At 41.2% G+C, this 16,785-nt stretch overlaps 2 protein-coding genes across 5 annotated transcripts in view; both read left to right on the forward strand.

Annotated features, from left to right (window-relative positions):
* Positions 1-5,205, forward strand: part of IQCE (IQ motif containing E) — a 42,895-nt gene extending 37,690 nt beyond the window's left edge. For all 4 annotated transcript variants that reach the window (XM_032766147.2, XM_075069183.1, XM_032766144.2 and 1 more), the window contains exon 23: positions 1,431-5,205. In XM_032766147.2, coding sequence (XP_032622038.1) covers positions 1,431-1,558 — 128 coding nt within the window. In that variant the 3' untranslated portion in view covers positions 1,559-5,205. The remainder of the gene's footprint in view (positions 1-1,430) is intronic.
* Positions 5,206-5,820: 615 nt separating this feature from the next.
* The window catches only part of TTYH3 (tweety family member 3), a 128,986-nt gene continuing 118,021 nt past the window's right edge, over positions 5,821-16,785 (forward strand). Inside the window, exon 1 of the mRNA XM_075069059.1 lies at positions 5,821-6,102. Within this exon, the coding sequence (XP_074925160.1) occupies positions 5,821-6,102 (282 nt within the window). The remainder of the gene's footprint in view (positions 6,103-16,785) is intronic.

Raw genomic sequence — 16,785 nt, forward strand, 5'->3', positions numbered from 1 at the left:
CCTTCTCCTTCTCAGGGTGGAGCTCTGCATTTCTGGCTTCATGATTTAATTAGAGTGGCATCTCTTCCCATCTCTGTAGTGGTATATAATGGACTCTCGAACACAGCTAAACTAACTCAAGCTGCTTAGCGGTGATTATTTATTTGTATTGCAATAATGCGCAAAGACCCCAATCAGAATAAGGACCCTATTGGGCTAAGCTCTGTACAAACACAGACTTAGAGTGAGCCCAAAGAGCGTAAAACCTAAAAGGAGCACAAAAGGGGGGGGGAAAAGGCAAGATAGTATGTACCAGCAAAGTTACCAGGTTAATGGATCAAGTATGTCTTATGAGAGAGGCAAAGACTGACCGTTTAGAAACAAGCAGTTTATTGTGGGAGTCGCATCTTTTTATTACTATGTCAGCTTCTGAGAGTTCCCTTTATTTGCTTTTATCCTCAGTATTATTAGTTCATAAACCATTTTTTCTGAAAATCTTCCCTCATCTTTTCAGCAGCAGTCCACACAGAATGTACATAGGTGCATTTAACTGGGGGCGGGGGTGCACACTTCATAGCTTCTGTAGGCTGAACACATTGCATACACACCAGAAGAGTCTTGCTTTCCTCCAGTCCCCCCTCCACCACCACTACCACACACACAGTTCCTGTATGCCATCTTCCCATCCCCCTCTATTTCAGGGATTTGTCCAATCCCCTAGCCCCCTCTCACAGGTGCTCAGTGTGTCTTCTCCCCCCATGCCAGGGTCCCCCATTCCATAGGCTCTGTATGCATGCCTGTTCCCCCCCCTCTCCCCCCACAACATCCTTAGTACTTTTCTTTCTTTCTGGGAGTCTATAGAAGAATGCCATCAAGTTAAGTGAAGGACCTTCCTCCATTCATCCAAAAAAAATATGGTTTTTAAAAAGATAAATCATAGTCTGGTGACAGTTTTTTGTTGTTAATATTTACATGCAGTACCAACATATTTATGTATGATACTTTATAGTGCATTGCGAGTCAGAAATCATTGTCCTCAGCCATCTGTCTCCCATTTCTTTATGCATGACTGTCTGAAGGCCTCTCCATGACATTTCCACTTAACTTGATCTTGCTTGGATCAATTTTTCCTTTTCTAGCCTGCTAATAAATATCTGTTTTTATGATGTGAGATGACTTCGGTCTCAAATTGCTTTATTTTATGGTGTGTAACCACTTGAGAAGATTTTGTGACAATAAGACAAATCAATCATGGTCAGTTTAATGCTTGCCATGCTCTTTCAGGAAAGAAGAGAGATAAGAGTTGTATGCAGGAAAAGAGGGAACAGAATTATTCTTAACAGTAGGTCACTGTGGTAACCTACTGGCCCAGAGATGATATACTTCCCACAAGGGCCTGATTTTGTCATTGATGTTTATTGATGCCCCTGTCTTCTTTGTGGTTATTTCAGTCTTGTCCTCGCAGGACCAGCTGCAGCCCATATTCTCTCCGCCTTTGGATGAGGCTCATTCAGACGATTCGGATGATAATGTAGTCTCTCCATCCCTGCTGGTGAAGAAAAATTACTCCCACTTCTGAGTTCGGGGAGGTTCGTCTCATTCCCTTCTGCAGGCCTGGCTCACAAACAAAAGAAAATGTTTCTTCTTTCTGGCAAGATAAAGCAAGTAGAGAGTTAAAAGGGGCAATGTCACCTTAAAGCCATTGTTATTTCAGCTGTGAAAAATCATTCAGTTTTATATAACCTCTCTGCTGACTGTATCTCTCTAACCTCATTACTGTATTTCTTTCCTGTTCTTATTATATTGAGAATGGGGGAATTACACTGTTCAATAGTTGTGCATCAGCAGGATCCTTACAGTGCTGTTGATAAGCATAACGCTTCACAGTTAGGAAAGAAGAGAAAGTCCTTTCTCTAAAGACTTTACAATCTAGAGGCTCAATCCTGCAACTGTTGTCTAGTTTTTACTCATGTGAGTAGTCCCACTGACTTTAGTGTAGAGTAGATGTGGCTACAAGAGATGAAGATAGATATAGGAAGGAACTGCATGCATTGGGGAAGAGGATGCATGCACAGTGTTCTCGAATGCATGTTTGTGATCATCAGCTTGTCTGTGCTAAGTGAAACCATGCCATAAGATCTGACTCTATTTATTTAATAGGTACTTAATTTTATTTTTTGTGCTAAATATGTCCATTATGTGCAGAACTTAGTTTAAGGCTTTTAGAAAGCTGTCTCTGTCATAAGTGTATTATGCCATAAGTGTGTCTGCAGTTGAACTTAAATTATTGCATTTTCCAGTATGTATTTTATAGTACATATTGTGTACTGCATTGTATGTGAAATATGTAACCATGTAACCCATTTCATTTACTATAATAGTATCCATGGAGAGAATGCATAATGGTGGGGAGTGTTGTGTAAGGGATCCTTCGATATATAAGTGGAGCAAAGCAGAACCACAAGTGGATTATGCAAGGTTATCTTTAATGTGTGAAAATATTTCACAGAGGAAATACACTGTTATGTATTCTGTTTTAGCTTACTGTACTTTTCAATGTTTGAAATGTCATCTATACAGATGGCTCAATCTGCTGAACACTACTGTATTTTAAAATCTGATATTATTTTTCACCTGTATGTCATCTATCTGAGGTTCTCAACATGATTTATAAACATTAATGAATTTTGCACCCCTGTGAAGGAGGTAAAGATTATCGTCAAGAAACTGTGGCACAGAGTGGTTAAGTGACCTACCCAAGGCCACACTGGCTATCTGTTGCACTCTTGTTTCTCAGTCCTCTACCTAACCTTGTCCAATGTTTCCTCCATAGTGGCAGAGAAGTGAGCGGTCAATAAATCACAGGACTGCTTAAACACAAGTGCAATTTGCGAGGAGTGAAAAGGAATATTACATTCTAATGCTGACTGTAACTAAAGAAAATATACTTTTTAAATGCGCCTTTATTCAGTGTTGATTGAGCAGGAGTACAAATAGATGTTGCATACATCAGAAAGCAGTCGCATGTTTGTAAATATTCTGTAAATATGTTCAGTAACTCAATAGGATTCTTAGGGAGTCCACCCATTCTCCTGAGTAGAGGGCTAACACTGCTTTTAGTTGCTGCTGGCTAAGGATGTCATCCAGGAATTTTTGAGTCCCTTGTACACACAAACCACACTTCTAGATATAAGATTTTTATCACATTCTTTCTCTCCTTCTCTTTTTTAAACTAAAAGTCAGTCAGCATTGTTATGCTGAATACTAATAAGTCAGTTCTTCATTGCAATCAGGAGACTGAGACTGTGCATTATCTGAGGTTTATCATAGTCCATGCCAATACTTTCAGCCAAAGAGGAAACTGGATGGCTGCAGCACAGTGCAGCTGATTTCATTTAATTCCATCAGTGGAAATGCTGTCTGCACTATTTCCAGAGGCAGTTGTTGGGAGCTCTCCATACCCAATGCAGTCTGTAGAATGTCATTTACACTCCCATTGGATAGGGTATTCCTGCTGTTACTGCAGTCATGTGATATCATGAGGGGGAGGGGAGAAAAACAGTCCTCTTGGCCGAAGCTGAAAGAAGACGTTTTCCTTCTCTTTCTGAAACAGTCACATAAACTATGAGAGAGATTGTCAGCTAGTTAAAATGGTGGTAGGTCTGTAAAAGTTGCTTATGTCTAAAATTTTAGGTCTTAAACCGTGGTTAAGTATCATGGATATGCCTGTAGAGACTAGAAAGAGCTCAGGGCTCTGACTGATTAAGGGGATAGCGTGTGGTGCATGGCATGTGCTAGGGCCAAGGCTGGACCAGAATGGCTTCCCAGCCTCTGCTCTGTGGGGAGATACTTGGATGGTGAATATAATGGATAGAATACTCTCTTAAAATAGTAGGCAGTAATAAAGTGCTATATAACAAAGCATTAGGAACCAGATACAGAGCAGAGAGGCTTTAATATTCACTAAGCAGTGAATCATTTTAAAAGGCTCTGTGCAGTCAGATATTAGCATCAGCAGACAAGTTCCAGGATAGAGTGGAGGGAATATCTCTCTGAGGCACAGAGTGAGTTCGAGGTAAAGGAGACACAACTTTGTGTAGGGTGGGAGAAATCAAAATGTGTCTGGAGGGAGACTAATTTAAAGTTTGAAATCTGAGCTGTCAAAAAAAAGATGTTCCCTTGAGTACTGCTCTCTTGCTCACCTCTTAGTTTGGAAAGTAACTGCACTCATTTTATATCAGAGCCCTGAGTTGATATGGGCAGAAGGGAAAAAGCTACAATATTAATAGCTTTTGCGGTTGCTTTATTTCATTTTATTTATTAAAGGAATACATTGAAAGCAATATATAAACACTGACTAACATTGCGAGCTTTATTTTATTCCTATATGTCTCTGAGTGTCAGTAACAAAAAGCTGAGAGGAGGTTTGAAGGAAGGAATACTCAAAGTAGATCACAAACCTACATCCTCTTTCTCCTCGCAAACCCACCATGGAGACCAGGAAATGAAAATCAGCGTAGCTTAGTCCTGTCTAAACACAGTTCCTATAAAAACTCATTCAAGTTCTGAGAAATAAATGTTCACTGCAGAAGGCACTGATAACCTCGTAAGGGCTTCAAGGCTTGAATTAAAATTAAACTCCATTGTAACCTATCTAATCTAATTGCAAAATTTCCATTTTGCTGTTGTAGAAGTGCTCTCTGTGCCGGTGTTGCCCATTTTAAATCTGTTGGAAGACAAAATGAACATTAGTGTGTGTGTGAGTGCGTTTGCGTGTGTTTTAGTCAGAATACAACTTTCTTGAGACTATATCTCCTCCATTTTCCTCTTCAGCCTGAAGTGCCTATGCTTGTAAATACATTTTAAACGTGGCATCTAGGCCTGATACGTTTATTGTGTTCTGCATACAATTAAAATGACAATTCCAGACAAAAAGCAGTTTTTCATGTAGATTAAATGTAAATGTATTACCCTTGGAACACTAGGAAGAGCAAATATATTTTATGATCTTTTAAATATTTTATTTAGAACTGTGCTAATGTTGTACATAATTTATACTGAGATCTTTTGGATTTAAAATCAATTGCTATATATTATCCTCTTATTATTGAACTTTATAAATAAACTTTGTTTCTAAATTAATTGTTCATGCATAATTGCATCAGTAACTGCTTCTGATTGTGTTATTACCCTAACTCATAATGCATTAAAGATGTGGTCACTATATTTTCAGTTGGGTCATTGTTCAACCCTATGCCAGAGGCTGTCTTGCTGCGGCAGGTGTGCCTAGTCCCTCTGTTTATGTTCCACAGGACAAATGAGGAGATGGAGTGGTAGAAAAGTGAAGATGGGAGTGGGGTAGAGTTTGTGTTAACTCTACTCCTAAAGTCCTCATCTAAGTAGGTAGAGAGAGGAGGGGAATTAAGGATGAAAGACATTCTTTGACTCTGTCCAAAGCACAAGTGGAATTGGCAGTGACGATAGATTCAGATGTCACATATTTGTTTCTGGTGTTCTGTTGAAAGGAAGAGTCCTGAAAATGTACTGTTAAAACCAAAACTGCCACTGCCTCAGATTTTCCTGCTTTGTGCAGCCAGCAAGAAGTTTCATCTGTCTCTCTGTGTTATGGCATAAAATTCAAGTGTAAGACTAAAAAGAAACATCATGCCAATTGCATGAAGCACTTACTGTAAGCAGAGAAAGATGAAGTGTACAGGTTTCCTGGGTTCTTGATGCTGCCAGAAGTGGACTGACTTCTCAATAGTCTCCTTTCCTATTATGGGTGGATTAAGACTAACCTGGGTCCGGATTACTCCTGTGGGAATTTTGCACCACTACGCAATGCAGAATTTTGCAGAAATTGATGTTGCATATGCAGAATTTCCTTTCCCCCCAAAGAAATGGCTGCAGTGCTTCTGGCCACCACTAGGGGCCACTGGACCCAGCAGAGCCCAGCTCACACATAGAAGACACTGCCAGGGGGAGGGAAGGGAATTACAGGGTTCTGAGCAGCTGCAGTTCCCCGCACACTCTGAGAGAAGGAGATGGCAGTGGACAGAAAACTCCACACAAGGCCTGGACCCAGTATCAGGCTCTTTTTCCCTCTGGATTCCTGGCTCAGGGGTAACGGGGCAGGTGTCTGGGCTGGGGAGGGACCATGGCTGGGCTCTGGGAGGGTGGGGGCAGGTGTCTGGGCAAGGAGGTCCCTTGGTTGGACTTTGTGGGGAGGGGGTGTGGTTATCTGAGCTGAGGGGACCTATGATTGGGCTCTGGGGCACAGGGATTCAGGTGTATTGGCATTGGGTATGGCTGGGTTCTGAGTGGGAAAGGGGTTTTGGGTGCCTGCCCCCTGGTTGGGCTCAGGGAGGAGGCAGAGAACAGGAACTAGATTGTCATAGGGGTTTCTTTAACTTTCTACTTTTGGGGGAATTTTTGTGGGTGTCTGTATTGTTACAGACATACTTGCTGACAGGTATTTTGAAATAAATTACCAAAATAATTGAAACTGGCATGATTATGTAGTGTTCTGACAAATACAATTTGCAGAATTTTAAAATATTGTATGCAGAATTTTTAATTTTTTGGCGCAGAAGGCCTGCAGGAGTAGGCTGGCTTTGCCAGAACCATGGGGCGCTCTGCTTTAAGACCAGGCAATGATGGAAATGCACAGAACAATACACTTAGCAGTAGGCTCTGCAATCTGCTAGAAAGCAGGCAGAAATAAGAATCCCAGGGTTGCAAAGATTTGGGGTTAATCTGCCTTCATCCGCATCATTTCTGGATGTTTAAACTGTGTTGGGAGGTAAGGGAGAGGGAATTGTGCTGTGGGTGTCTCTGTTTTTTTGCTGAAAAGAGCGTCTTGGTGAAGAGTCCCATGGAAAACAGGGAGAGCTGAGATTCCACTATACGAAGAGGGAAAATCAGCCAGTGCCAGGAAATGAGATGACCATGATAACTGCAGTTAAGAGAGGAAAGCCCTGTAGCCATGTATTACTTGCTTCAGCCCCTCCGTCATCCGTGCTGAGGAACTCCCCTTAAGGGAGGATGGGCTGAGGGGTTGCCACCAGCAGGAGACAGCCCTGGCAGTGTGGCTTCGTTAGAGGGAGTAGGGACTGTGGGGACGCAAGGCTAATATGGAGGCACAGGATGATCTGTGGGGCTTGGGGACCAGCCTCTGGTAGTGGTTGGTTTTTCCGCTCAACAGAAAAATGCAGAGGAAGCTCAGTGAGTGGAATCCTACAGTTTCCCAGCCCTGACCCCAGGAGCACAATTTGACTCAGCAGGCGAGAAGGTCCTGGCTTGACATAGGGCCTATAATTTGTGGAGCGGCAAGGGCAAAGTCAGTTTGGATTTTGCATAACTAGAAAGTGGCATCCTAGCATTTCCCAAGATGGAGTAGGATTGCAGAAATGCTGCTGAAATACATATGTCATACTGACTTCTCACTGATGTCCTGTAGTTTAGCCTCCAGCCTCAAGAGGGTCATAAAATGACCTCCTACCATTAGTCACAGTACAAGCCTGCATTTTTTAAATCTGTATGTGGGGTAAAATCTTTCCTACCACATGCAAGATCTGATAAACAATAAGCTAGTGTGGGCTTCACAGCATGATATAGTCTGAATTATCTAAACTCAAAACATAACATCCAGGGGTGTGGGCCTACTTGTTTGCATAATATGCTTCTATAGCACAACCAGAAAGAATTACATTGAATAAGTAAAGAAAAATGTACGAATGGTTTGGCTGACTGACTGTCAAGAGAGTCCCATGAAGAGTAAGTGCTTTTACATTTACTATGTCTATTTGCATTTTTTCAAGCTATATCATGGGCTGAAGTGGGCCACCCTGTTGCATGCCTTGTTTTGAAGGTTTAAATTGGCCTTAATCTCACCATCTTTTCAGTACCTTTCATTTTGGAAATCCATTCCTTTTATTGATTGATTGACTGATTGTATCTGGTAAATCTTTAACAAAGCTAATGAATTACAAAATATGTTGCTACTGCTGCACATTAGCAAACTGTAAATAACTAAATCTCTCAAGGACCATTTTTTCTGCAGGATTGCCATCTAACAAGATGACATTTGAAGTTGGCTCCAACTGATTGCAGAACTTTTTTTACATAAAGTGAATTACTTGCATCTTCTATTCCTGTTGTGGCTATTGTGGTTATTCTATTCATTTGTTTTGGTGATAGTGGGAGAAATACCCTTTAAAAGAAAAATTAGGGCGGGGAAGAGGCCACTAAAATCTAATCAATGGGGGCCGACAGCCATCGGTTTTCATGTAATCAAGAATTACCTAAATAGGCTCACATAAGAGAGAAAAAAAATCTAAGAGATCAGAGTCCCTTCTGCCTTCAATCACAGGAAATACCATAGCTCCTCTATAACAGAAAATATGCCTAGTATTAAATCCTGTACTTGATCTCTACTTCCTAGATCAGTGGTTCTCAACCAGGGGTACACATACTCCTGGGGGTACGCAGAGGTCTTCCAGAGGGTACATCAACTCATTTAGATACTTGCCTACTTTACAACAGGCTACATAAAAAGTACTAGCGAAGTTAGTACAAATTAAAATTTCATATTACAGACAATGCTCTATAAACTATACACTGAAATGTAAGTACAATATTTATATTCCAATTATTTTATAATTATATGGTAAAAATGAGAAAGTCAGCCATTTTTCAGTAATAGTGTGCTGTCACTTTTTCGTATTTTTAAGCTTGATTTTGTAAGCAAGTCGTTTTTAGGTGAGGTGAAACTTGGGGGTACACAGGACAAATCAGACTTCTGAAAGGGGTAATCTGGAATGGTTGAGAGCGACTGCCCTAGATTAAAGAGCGTATCTTTTTCTCTGCTTTATATTTTCCCTTACACCTGTTATTGATTTTGTGAGGCAGCTTCAAAGCTTTGATACCTCTTTGTTCCCTTTAACCCAGCCCTCATTCCAATGTCTTTATGTCCAGTTCTCTCTTGTAGCATACAACTGCAGGTGAGGCATGTTTACTACCATTCTTCAGCCTGAAGGAGCTCCAGCTTGTATACCACTTTGATCCTCATGATGATACCATTGTTATTCTGTCATTTATACTCTTACTTAATTGTATTCAGCTTGTTGTAATTCAAACAGACTGAAACACTTTGGAATGATTTACAGCAGTGCTGTCAAACTAGGTCTCAATGTTGTTTTGATGGCTCTGTGTTCAATTTTTTGCTGACTGAGACCTTGGTGGATGCAGAAGAGATTTTTTTTCTGTCCATGGGCAGGAACATCTGTAGGACGGATTCCAACCAAGAGCATTTCAACTTATAATTGTGAGACATAAATACCTTGCCACTTGTTACCTGCATGAGAATATTTCCAGCTTTCACAATGAGCTCTGTCAGCTCCTTGTCCTAGGATTGTCAATTCCAGCTTGTTGAACTAAAGGTGAAAAATCTTAGAATGTGTGAATCCAAAATAATGTCTGCCTCCTCCTTGATGGCACACAAAACACTTTGACCAGAATCCTGCGTCCTTGTGCAGGAAAATGAGTTTTTCTTACAAAAGGGCCGAAGGGTCTGGGCTTTTGTAGTTCATAGTTACTCCTTTTTAGCAATGCTACTGTATGTCCTAGCCCTGAATCCTCTGTGTTTTAAAATCTACTTACTGTTGATTATAAGGATTCCTTTAAACTGTTTTGGTCTGTGCAGAAAGCCCCTCCTCAGTAAAAAAGACATTAAAATCAACTATATATTTCAAAACATTTACAGAAACTAACATTTTATCCTAGTTTTTCAAAGAGCCCTTTTTAGTCTTTTGCTTTCCATATCTATATAAGCTATACTGGTGCAGACACTGTAAAATCCTAAATTGCTTTTGGATAACATGGTAAAATCTCTCCTTGAAAATAAAGGTGTTCATGGTCCATACTCATCTACTAGTATTTAGAGGATAAAGTTGTAGGTTTTATACTCATTTTCAAATAGAGAAACTAAGCTATTTACAGATTTTGTAGCTTGATTTATGTCATAATGGCTCCTAATTCTAAAATTATTTAAATAGACTGGTGTTTTTCAAACTGTGGTCTGTGGAATGCTTATTGGTGGCTCATGAAAAACTGGCTGGTCACATGGTGCTGGCTGTTTTATTTTTTCCAGCTGCTAAATTGCAATAAGTTATACTTAAAACATGTTACGTTCACTCTTTCATGTAATCAGTTCACGTGCGTTGCCACGAGGAAGTTCTACAGTCACAGCTGAGAATGCATGGTTCATGTGATTACCAGTGGGAGGCAGGTGCCCCATGAGATGATCTCTCTATTAAAATTTGGTCTGTACTGTAGAAAAGTGTGAGGGCTCCTGCAATAATAGACCACGTGCCTCTCTACAGTAAGAATTCACTTACATATGGGAACATTCCTTTATAATGAAAAACAACAAACATTTTTTTACAAGTTTTAATCTCCATAGAAAACAATACAATCTTTGTAATGAGGCTGGTGAAATTGTGATTTCCACTGTTCCTGCTTGAGGGCACTGACTGCTTGTTATTTATCATCCCTATTTACTGCAAGGTCCTGAAGCTAGTCAGATAATTTACTTAGTTTTCAGTACATTTCCCAAGATGATACACTCCACTTCTTACTTTTTGAATCTAAAAATAGTGTTATTTAATCTTTGTTTGTCAGAGAATGTGAAAGGACCCTCCAGCTTAATCAGGTTGCAGACCTTAGGTAAGTCACAATGTATGAATGGCTCTGTTAAGAGCACAACACATGATCTGTTGTGCTATGCATAATAGAGTCAATTCATACTTAAATATTTAGGGGTTTATTTAATTCAAGGGTCTGATTTGTGTACTGATTGTCCACCAAATCAAATTAAGGACCCAGTCCAAAGCTCATGTAATTGTGTCTTTTAATTAACTTCAATGGACTTTGGATCAGGACCTAAAGAATGCCAGAAATTTGTTTGGATTCATAGATTCCGAAGCTAGAAGGGATCATTGTGATCATCTGGTCTAACTTGTTGTAAAACACAGGCCATAGAACTTCTTCACAATAATTCCTTTTGATCTAGAGCATGTCATTTTACACGCTACTAGTGTCATCTCAAGACCTAAGGTAGAGTATGAAATTGCTGTGTCCTGTGTTGAGAAAACTCTGCTGTAAGAATCTTGAAAGTGCCTAGTAGGACAGCTATCAAGGGGATGGGAAATTGGTTTGGGCATCCAGTGATAACAATTGTGAGTTTGAACTTCCCCGGGTGACTGGATAAAGTGACCCTGCTTGGTTCTGTGTCAGAGGGGAAAAGATGTGACAAAGTGGGAGTCCTCTATAATATTTGTATTAATTCTATTCATAGCAGTGATTTGCTTGATTAAAGCTTGTTACCCAGTGGTGCTAGAAAGTTTAAAAGCTGCTCCTGGGGCAGAGCAGAAGACATGAGGTGTTTGTGTCACATAACTGACTGGGGAAGTATGAATGGGTTGTTAAAGGACTGACTGAAACCCACCCATATGAATGGAAGATCTGGAAAGACGATGGGAACCTGAATGACTGAATATGCTGTAGAAATTATTTTGAGGAAGTTTTATGGCCTGTGTTTCACAGCAAGTCAGATGAGATTCGCAAAATGACTCATGTTAGCCTTGAAATCTATGACTATTAAAAAAACCAAACCAAACCAAACCAAAGAAAAACGTCTTGAATGGGTTTGGAGGATTGAAAAGTGGGTATGAATTTCAACAGTTAAGATGTTTACATGTTTTCAGGAGAGAACTTAAGATACCTAGCAGATTCAAGTTCTTGCTTTGCTACAGACTTCCTCTGGGCAAGTCTTTCTGTGTCTCTATTCCCCATCTGGAAACAGAGTCTGACGGTACTTCTTTACCTTACAGGGGTGTTGTGAGGAGAAAGACTTTAAAGATCGTGAGGTGCTCAGATGCTACAGGGATGAAGGCCATATAAATACCTCTAATAAACAAGTAGGATGGGGACTTAATACTTTTTTACACTTGCCTATTTCTAAATACTTGGGGTGTAATCCTGACCCCCCATAAAAAGTCAACATTAAAACACTCTCTGACTTTTTATGGGGGGGGTCAGGATTACACCCATGGAGTTCTTGTCTTCACTGTTCCATATCTGTGCATTTCTGTACACCACACGAGGTATGCTAGTAACTTCTTGTTCAATTTGGAATAAACAAAACTGTTGACTTTATTTATTCATCTGTTTGACATACTATACCTGCTGCTCACTAAAACTCTATATTAAATTTGAAAAAGTATAAATACTGACTATATTTGCCAAAGTGGATCAGAGTATTACTCCATCAAGCTCACTATTCTGCTTCTATCATTAACTAAGACTCAATGTTTTGGTGCTTCAGAGTACTCCCTCCTCTAGATAATGTACCTACATGAATGTGGAATGCTGTACAACATTTGTGTTTAAGGAAAAAGGACATTCTGTACTGATCCTTGTAAGCAATTAATGTGAGATTGGGTTAACCTTTAATCAGCTTAGGTGGCTTGTTCTTAAAGATCAGAGTTATCCAATCCTCTTTACTTTTGAATTTCTCACATATGCTCCTAGTTCTCTTTCCTCAGGCACTCCTGCAAATTTAGAACCCCTCAGCATGCACAAGTTTAGATTATTTTGCCCAATATTAATTACATTACAGTTATGAAAGTTTAAAATCATCTTTCATAGTGCTGCCCGGTTCCCTAATGTACTTAGATCCATCTGAAGTTACTCATGATTCTCCTTAGTTTTTCCTAAACGAAATAGTTCTGTATTGTCAGTAATCTTCATCAACAGTTTATCCACTTTCCCCTTCAAACCATTAATAAATATATTGAACAACACTGATTCAGATACTGGGCATGAATCCAATCCCTGAGCTATCCCACTACTAGCTTCTCTGTCTTCTGAGGACCATCTAATTATTCTAATACTGTTTTCTTATTGACTAGTGAAATGGAGAAAGACAGAGGATGTGTAATTTCATACCTGGGGCAAAGAATTTGACATACAAATAGTCTGTTTAGAGAATCTGGCAGAGTTTAGCCCTAATTTTGACCTATATTCAAGTTAATTATTTGGGGCAGAAACCTATCAATTCCAGCACTGCAGGTGAGAAATCAACACAACCATTTTAGACTGTATTTTTGTTTCTTGCCCAAGAAGGGTGGGAGGACTGAGCACTTTGGTGTTGCTTCTTCTGGTAGAACATGATGAGCGCACAATCAGTTTAACTCTAGCTCCTGTCAAGTTTTAAGAACAGCTCTCCTAGCACAGAGAATGAAACTGACTAAGCATCATTGAGTTTCCCTCAGTGCAGAGAGCTCAGCTCCAGATGGAAGTAAAATGAGGTGGATTTAGGCATCAGCTGCACTGTGCAAATTTGATTTGGGGGGCAGGAGAGGAGAGATTGGGAGTAGGAGGAAAGATGTGGGAAGAGATGCAGAGGATGGCTTCTCTACATTTAGCTATCACTGTTAAATAACCTGCTAGCCAAAAGATGTATTTGTAACTCTGAGTTAACTTTCAATTTTGTTGTTTTCTCTGTCATGTTCTAGGATTATTGCACACATTCTGGAAATTGTACTGTCCCCTCTCCCATCCTTCCTCTTTTAGAACATTTGTTCTTTAGACTTGTGCACAATAACCTTTTGTACTACAGACAAGTATAATTGTGAAGAACCAAATTAGTTGATATCATGCTGACCAGGGGTTTAACTATAACTAGATGATTTTATTATTCCAATATTTACCTAGAAGTAATGACTAAAGATGTCAACCAGCTTGAATCCCATTGTGCTAGGTGCTGTACAAACATATACTACATGACAGCCTCTGCCCCAGAGTGCTTGAGACCAAATATTGAAAGGATCTTTAAAGACGCATTTAGGTGCCTAAATACCTCTCAAAATCTGACATTACATTTTGTAATGTAGACCATTTAAAGAGTTTAGGAACTGATTTTTTTTTTGTAGATGAGGCATTAGGGAAGAAAGTAAAATTCTGGAATGAGTGTGGAGTGTTTGTGATAATCCCAGGATTGGAGATTGCTTAATGTTGCACAGTGGTATGGTTACTCTCCATAATGTACGATGGTGCCTTATGATGATTCATAGCAACACCTGTTGTTCTACATGGTTCCTTATGCTGTGGTCATCACCGTAGTATCTGAGTGCCTTTCAGTAGCGCATTAAATAATGTAATTATACATCTATGATATGTTGTTTGTTCTCTCGTCCTCTTCCCTGGGGCACAAACTTGAGCACTGGAGTAACTTGTTTGGGTAGCATTTTAGTTTTTTTGTTTTTGTTTTTTCTGTTTTTTTTTTCTCTTCAGTATATATTGCTAGGTATATATGTCAGAGAGGGCAAGGTCAAAGACATGTCAGCATTCCATGAGTAAGCAATGTCACACGGCCTTGTATGGCAATGTAATGATGTGATGAGAAGTTGCAGGTATGTAATGGCGGTGCTGTGGTGATGTGGAAAGGCGTACTGAAGCGTGGTGGTGATAGTGCTTGCACACCTGCAGAGTAATATGGAGTAACACTGAATGGTTGTTGTGACGGTGCTGCCCGTGAGAGCCAGCTGAGGTCACTCAATCACGGTGAACTGCAAACAAAACAGGGCAGACAAATCCCAAACACTGGTGGTTATTCCACTACTTAGATTTACCAAGCCAGCACAAAACAGCTTCTATAGTACTTACTGTTTACTTAGACGTTTAAACCCACGCAGTTCTTTAAAGTGCGCCAGCCTCAGGCCCCATCCAGACACACACCTTCGTTAAAACTATGATGATGCTTCCTGAAATCCTTACTTCATCATAATAAAAGAAAGGTCTTCCAATCCCAAAGGATCAGCACATTCCAGGTTCAATTATAATTAGATCTTACCAAAATCAACGCTAATAGCAATTTGTTAACCAAGTTTAAAATTTATTAAAAGAAAAGAGAGAGAGTGTTGGTTAAAAGATTAATAAACAAAACTAGACCTTGAATTCAATTCTTGAGGTCAGTACTAGTAGAGATGGCTTGATAGTTGCCACAAAGTCCTTTTAGAAATAGTCCCATAAGAATATATAGATACCCAATTCCAGATTCAGGGTGACTCCAGTGAATGACTGGGGTAAACCTCTCATCCTTGTGGCTTAAGGTTTCCCCTCTTGGAACACACGAAGCAGATTGAGGAAGAAGGATCTTGTCCCAGGGCTTTTATACATTTTTACAGCGCCTTTCGGCCATGAGAAAACATAGGAGCTAAACTATTCAATCCCAAACATCTAGGACATATAGCACGGGGTAATTTATCCCATTAAAACAGTTCAGAATCAAGGTTACCTAAACAAACTTCAAAAGACACAGTAGACATAATACTATTTTCCTCAAGTTGGATTCTTAAACGCTAGTATTCCTTTTTTATGTCTCTTGAATTAAAACTATAGCAACATACAAACTTGTTTGCTGTGCATCCAAGACCTGAGAAAACTCCTTTAAAACCTCTAACACATGCAGACTTGCATTTCAAAGCTAACTATTCATTACTATCTTGCTAACCAGTCCTTAAGGTTCACCCATGGGTCAGGTCAGTCGGTGAGGTGAGTTAATTAACTCTTTCTGGCCCTGTCACCTTTCAATGAGATATTATATTACACTAATAACGTCACAGTTGTAATAGAGTGTCATGATGGTATTTGACATATAATGGTTCAGGGACATGATGCCCCAACCCAGCCCAGCCCTGAACCTGCTGCTGCTGCAGGGTGGGAGAGTTGGGGAGGAATCCTCTCTCCCCACCATAGCCCCGGGGAGCCCCACTGCATCCCAAACCCCTCATCCCCAGTCCCACACCAGAGCCCGCACCCCTAGCTGGAGCCCTCACCCCCCTGCACCCCAACCCTCTACCTGAGCCCCTCCCCCCTCCAAACCCCTCGGGCCCCATCCTGCCACACATGAGTGGGAAAAATTGGAGGGAACATTGGTGCCAGACCATGTTGGTGCATATTGTGATATCCTGTGGTGGTGCAGAAGTACCATGAAGGTGTGTGGTATCACAGCTTGTGTTGATGAAGCATGACTGCACGGTTTGGCGTGTGTGGTGTTGGTGCAGTGCCATGACAATGCACAGTGGGAGGGTATGTGGTCACCATTCAGTGAAGAGGCGGTGTGTGGTGTCCGTGGTATCATGATGCATTGGCATGGTGGCCATGCCGTGATGTGATGGTGCAGCAATGCGGCAGTGCAGTGGCATAGTGATGCAGTCTCATGATGGTGTGTGGTGGCAGTGCAGTGGCGTGGGGGTGCCACATGATGGTGCAGCGGAGTGGCGTGGTGGCATGTGGTGGTGCAGTGGTGTGGCGTGATTGTGCACTGGCCTGGTGGCGATGGAGTGGCATGATGGTGCAGCTAGGGTGACCAGACAGCAAATGTGAAAAACTGGGACAAGGCAGAGGGGTAACAGGAGCCTATATAAGAAAAAGCCCCCAAAATCAGGACTATCCCTATAAAATCGGGACATCTGGTCACCCTGCGTGCAGCAGTGACGGTGCAGTGACCTGATGTGATGATGGGGCAACGCCCCCTCGCTGACACAGGCCTGGCCCCTACACCCCCGCCCCGGGGCTGAGACCCCGCACACTCGTCTCGCGGAGGGCGCCAGGGGGCGTGGCCGGCGGCGGGCGGCACCAATGGGAAGCGGGAGGGCGGGGCCAGCAGGGGAGGCGGGGGAGTCTCGGCGAACAAAGAGCGAGCGAGCGGCGGGGCTGGCAGCGCGGAGCCCGCGCGGGACG

Source organism: Chelonoidis abingdonii, chromosome 9 (assembly GCF_003597395.2).
Source record: "Chelonoidis abingdonii isolate Lonesome George chromosome 9, CheloAbing_2.0, whole genome shotgun sequence".
Taxonomy (NCBI): domain Eukaryota; kingdom Metazoa; phylum Chordata; order Testudines; family Testudinidae; genus Chelonoidis; species Chelonoidis abingdonii.